General features: G+C 35.5%; 1 protein-coding gene across 1 annotated transcript in view; it reads right to left on the bottom strand.

Moving 5' to 3' along the window:
* Nucleotides 1-345: 345 nt before the first annotated feature.
* The window catches only part of LOC133329771 (tyrosine-protein kinase Dnt), a 28,682-nt gene continuing 23,027 nt past the window's right edge, over nt 346-6,000 (bottom strand). The window contains exons 2-4 of the mRNA XM_061538237.1: nt 1,133-2,252; nt 708-1,004; nt 346-479 (exon numbers count right to left, since the gene is read on the bottom strand). Coding sequence (XP_061394221.1) covers nt 368-479; nt 708-1,004; nt 1,133-2,252 — 1,529 coding nt within the window. The 3' untranslated portion in view covers nt 346-367. The remainder of the gene's footprint in view (nt 480-707; nt 1,005-1,132; nt 2,253-6,000) is intronic.

Genomic DNA, 6,000 nt, shown 5'->3' with positions numbered 1-6,000 from the left:
ATGCGAGTGTATGTATAAATATGCACAAGAATGGATATATTTACAAGTACAAAAGTGGACAATCAATCAGTTAATCGATTCGATTAAATATACAAACTGAATTTAACTTAAGTGATAATGTGGGGTTTGCTGCACAACTTATTCTACACTTTTGGTAATGAAACATGAATATTAAAACTATCCATAAACAACAACAATATATAATTTGTGGTAGAAAAATCCTAAACTTATCGTAAGAATATTTCTTCTTTCGTCGTGGTTGTTTTTAATTACATAACAAAGAATGGCGCCAACGACGAGTTTAAATCTGGAAGGTATAGTCGATTTTTAAAGTATTAATGCCTAAACTTCCGATCAAGACGCACCACTACACGTAACGTGTAATTTGAGCATAGAATTCCGAGAGACAGGCATGTAGCTGAATAAATGACGGCCGTTCTGCTGGCAAAAGTGCCCAACAGTAAGCCATTATGGTAAATCTGAAATGATAAGAACAAACGAAAATGTACATGTTAGTCAAGCAAATCAATGATATTAACAATAATAGAATATGTACAAATTAAAAACCAAATACACTTTCATACTTCAATTTTAATTTTGTACAAAAATACAAATATAAAATATTTGTTTGACTCCAAATATTTTAAGTTTTTATTTAATTAATCGACTCTATTTAACATTTATAATAAACGAAACAAAGTACTTACAACTCATCTGGACAATTAAATGGCTGCGCCAGTCTGTAACCATCCCTGAGATAATGCTCCATTTCGAAAGGATCCACTTCAGCATAAGGCTGTTTGGCCGATGTACACAATTCCCACATAAGGACACCGAATGCCCACGAGTCACTTGCCTCTGAGAATTGTTTGTGTTGTAATGCCTCCAATGACATCCATTTGACTGGACGGTTTTCACTATCACCGAGACAATTATAATCACCAGGAAAGAGATCACGTGACAATGAACTATCAGATAATTTGACGCGCAACTGATCATCAATACTGGAAAGAGAAATAAAAATAATTGTAGAGGTAAATTAATAAAACAGTCATTACATATCAGCTCATCGATGGTATATCGTTCGAATAATTTCATATCACAATTGAATCAAACAAATTTGAATACTTACACACAATTTCTAGTCGCTATATCCTTGTGTACAACACCGTGACTGTGCAAATGACTAAGCGCCGTTGACAAGTTCGAGGCCATCATCACAATTTGAATGGTTGTGATGGTGCGTGCACATGAGGGATCCAACAAAAACATTTTCAAGTTTCGGGTATTATTCATGGCTGGATATAAAACAAACGGCGTTGTATGATCCTCAATTGAAACACCCAAAACGGACAAAATACCCGGATGGGAAGCACCGTACAGTGACATGCCCTCCTGCAGCAACAGCGACACTTGCATTTGACTGGCATGTTGGGCTACTGTTTTTACTAAAACATCCTGGTTATCGTTGTAGGATCCACGATAAACTCGGCCAAATGTGCCCTCTTGCAACAGACTAGATAAACGGACACGACAACGTTCGACGGTCAGTTCCGATATGCGACGATGCAACTCTTCTGGCTGTTGGGGTTCCATTTTGCGCGGCAACGTACTGTGAATAGGGGCAATAATCGATGGTGTGATATACGAAGCCGATTGACACGGGGGATTTGTGTTGAGTCTTTGGAAACTTGACGTTCTCATGGGTTGACCATGATGATTTTGACGCTTGGCCGATCCACGAACACAATAGGCTGCAAGCAGAAGTATCAAAACCATGGCCAACGCCAGAACACTTCCGACGACTAATGTAATTAAGCCGGTAGGTGGCTGAACTACTGTTTCCAAAAGCAAGGGATCGTCCACGTTGGGTTCATCTTCCTCAGCCAGCAAACATATCTTTTTTCGGCGAAACACCAAATGTGTCACATTGTTCAATGCGCGATTGAGTATCACCTCAATCGATATGCTAACATCCACTTCAGCAGCACGTATGCCCGAACATTTTAAGCTGATCGAAAATGTTTTCACTTCCGTTGGAATTTCGCCAATCTGTGATATATTTAGGGTGGGTCGGGGTAATACTGCCGGATCAGAAGTCACCACATTTATGCTGTAGGGTAGGGTACGTCCAGCTAAACTTTGCCAAGTAAAACTGATGTCTCGTACATTGGCCGGCACTGGTACAATGAAATTTAGTGCATAGTTATTAATGTGGCCATCACGTACGTAATAGACTTCGGCGGAAACACCTGCAACAACAAAAAGAAAAAGGATTGAAAAAATTTTTAATTATTTGAAAATAAAGAGAATAGTTTTTATTATCCTTAAAATATTTTATTTTTCGAAATATAACTTTAAAACTTCAAACTGAATTAATGAATGCATAAAATTATTCTTATCTAAATTTTGGTCGGAGTGTGTGTTCGTGTGTCAACATTTCATGGCTTTATTATGGGACAAAGACTAATTGTAAAGTTTTTGCGTCAATTTCGACGAAACCAAACAAAATCATGACAATTTAACTCGATTTTTCAACAGCAACAAAATGTGTCAGTTGCAACATTTTTCAGTTAAGGACAACCAGCAGACACGTACATAACGAATAGTAGAGCGTGTTACCATTTTAGTAATTGTAGGTCAAAACATTACATACGACGGTGTATTTGTTTTTTATTTATTTTTCAATACCTAGATTTTTGATGGTAACCAAATATATCGCGAAATAAATGTTTAACAAATTGAAGAAATTTATAAACATTCCTTTAATGTAATAAGGTACAATAACATTTTGACCATTTCCCAGCAAAATAAATTTAGTTTCTATTTATCATTCCTAATTGCCAAACAGATGGTCACCTTTATTTGTTTTCGTAAGTGGCTACCAGTAAATAAGGAACATGTCCAATCCACTTGTTGTTAACTTATTGTTACGTTTTTATTTTTCTTGTTGTTGCTGTTGTTTTTGTTCGATTTGCTAAAACCAAGAACAGAATGGGAACAACAAGAAAACGTAATGAAAGAATCACTTGAGAGAATGGAAAAACTTCACATCAAATCAAGTCACGCACACTTCATTAGTATCATAACAAGATGTGTAAATGTGTTTATGTGGCCACATGTGTGTCCAGATGTTCGCCTCAGCTATTTTTCTATATCCTTATCGGACTCTCTTGTTGTCTGTGGTCTTGCCAATAAATCTGCACATAATCAAGTTGCGGAGAATAGACATTCAATTCGATTCACTCACACTGGTGTAAAACAACATACCAAATGATCAAAACAATTTGATTGTACTTTTTTTCCAAAGCAGACATTCGAATTTCAATATGAAGTGAATACCACCACACACACAACTGGTCATTTCGAAAGGATGTCATCCTTGTGTCACAATAAACTTTCAATTATTTTTTCTATGTGGCATTGTTTTTGGTAGTGGTCACCGAACACGACATGCGAACAAGTTTCAGTTTTATTTGAAAAGATTTATTTTGTGTGGCATGTTGCAATTAGATTTTTTTCCTAAAGCAGACTGCCGTCTAAACTGCCTGGTGGTCTATTGGCCTAGATAATGTGAGTCGGTTTAGTCGACTGTACGTGCAAAATCCGAGGGACCAATAGCATATTTCAGTCACTAGTGACACAAATTTGACATTTATTTTAATGGTTTTTAGGGTAAAGCAGTAACTTTTTTTCAAATCACTTGATTATTTTTTTACCATTATCATAATATAATTTCCAAAAATGAATGATGGTCACATACAAATACTCACAATTAGACATTAATTCTATATGTTTTGAGATCTTTCAATTGATATGAAAGTGTGTAATTTAAGTCTCCCATTTAACTAATGCAATTTCCTCAAACACCTCGATAACAAGGATCGTATTTCATTCTTTTTAATCCATGACAGTTTTTAATCATCTCATCTCATCATCCGCATTTGTTCGAGTACAATGCACCACAGTACGCTCCCTCCTCTCCTATCTATGTTTATTTTTTTACACCTCAATAAGACAATTTAAATCATTTTAATCCTAAATTGTCACAAGTACTTACAAAGTACCTACGACGACAGACAATTCGAATGCACAAATACACGTCGACAACGGGGAAAATGACAAACGAATAGCGGTAATGAAATGAAATGTTTTCATTATAAAAGTTAGACTGGGAATATGGGGGAAAGGACCAACGTTACGACAATGACACTCTGCTGCTGCTGCTAATGCCGCTACCCATTCTTTGTTTCCTTTTGTCTTGAACAGTATCCCTCCAACTTCATACATGACACGGAAAAGATTAAAAATATGATAAAGATGACGAGCACACACACACACACACAGAACAATTTGTACTTTCGGGAGGACACAGGCAACAAAATAGGATACCATATAAAATTTGACACACCTCCATTGGATGACAGTAGAACTGTCATACGTACTTTACACATCCATATCATCTGCTGACATTTCTGACGACTTCAGGAGTGAAATGACGAACAAAAAAATGAACTGCAAAGCATAAGACGAAGAAATACACATTTAAGAGGATTTTCCCTAAATGACAATAGACCGTTGTGGAGAGGGCAGTCGTCTCTAATGGAAATGAAAGTCGTAATAGGATACATTTTCACAGCACATTGAGAATGGGTATAATGAATTTTCACTCTAAGAACAATGCATAATTTAATTAAAATAAAAATATAATTACCCAATGGATGATATTTGAAGGTTATTGGTGTTGTAAAAAGCAACAACCACAACAACAAGGAAACTATTAACAATTGTTAGAAATAGATGATAATAAAACAATTGACATTTTATGCTTGAATTACTAAGAGAAATTTGATCAGCTTTTGTAAATCATGCACAAAAGCAATAAACAAATTAGATACACTCACAAAAAATCCTGAGTAGTACATGTCTAAATTTCATTATTTCGAAATAAATGTATGGAATATTGAAATGCACATTTAACATGTATAACGTAATCTTAAATAAATGCAAAATGTCCATCCAATCGACGACATTTTTCCTTGAGTGTATTCAATTGCTGGCACAACCATTTGAAAAATCCTTTTGATATATACTAAATAGTTTAGTGAACAATAAAATGGGACAAAGCGAAAATAACAATAAATACGGAAGCACTCCAGAAAGTAAATGTTATACGAAAAATAAAAAAGAATAAGTTCTTTATTTTTCTTCACAAGAAGAAAAAGGGAGCTGCAAATGAGAAACTTTTTTTAAAGTCAATGTGAACAAACGACGCGTTTCCACACAGAAATAGTAAATTCAATAAAACAAAACAAAAAATGAAAAGCAACTAAATACGCATACAAATGTTCCAGGGGGCGAGGAGGAGAACAATTCAAAACTCCTACAAAAATAACGGATGTGGAAAAGAGGCAGCACAGCAGCGCAACTATAAAAACTCCAAGGATAACATGGATGGAATGGGGGAATAACGCATTGGGACATTTAAATAGCTTAAAAAATCATAGTACGTGGTTTAGCAATGTAGGCATCATCGTCATAACCATCAGCGACATCATCGTGTTGTTCCATACACCACGTTGTTGTTGTTGCTGCTGCCTGCCTGCCTGCCATAGTCAGCTCAGCTTTATCGCCTTTAAAACATAAAACGTTTTGTTGTAGACAACAACAATAGACCCTTATAAAAAGTGTCAAATATCCTTTAATTTTTTTTTTTGTATTCTATATTCCTGCGATCAAAGTAGGCAACGATAGCGTTGACGGTACCCGTTTTGCTGCATTCACATTGCCGGAGTAACATTCTCCTAGATTCTTCTTTTTTTCTATATGGCATACTATTGTATTTCTGAGCATTTTATTAGTTTTTTCTCCTCTGCTTCTTCTTTTTGAATTTAAAATAATACTTTTTGATTCCTTAACGGAAGGCATAAGGCAAAAGCACGAAAGAAGGAAACAAGTTGTTTGGTAAAAAAAATACAATACAGTGTTTGCCGGGAAAGG

Source organism: Musca vetustissima, unplaced genomic scaffold (genome assembly GCF_032173495.1).
Source record: "Musca vetustissima isolate MV318-11 ecotype Yass unplaced genomic scaffold, APGP_CSIRO_Mvet_v1 utg12645, whole genome shotgun sequence".
In the NCBI taxonomy this organism is placed as follows: domain Eukaryota; kingdom Metazoa; phylum Arthropoda; class Insecta; order Diptera; family Muscidae; genus Musca; species Musca vetustissima.
Note: the sequence above shows the minus strand (reverse complement) of the source record. Positions and strands in the feature narration are given on the sequence as shown.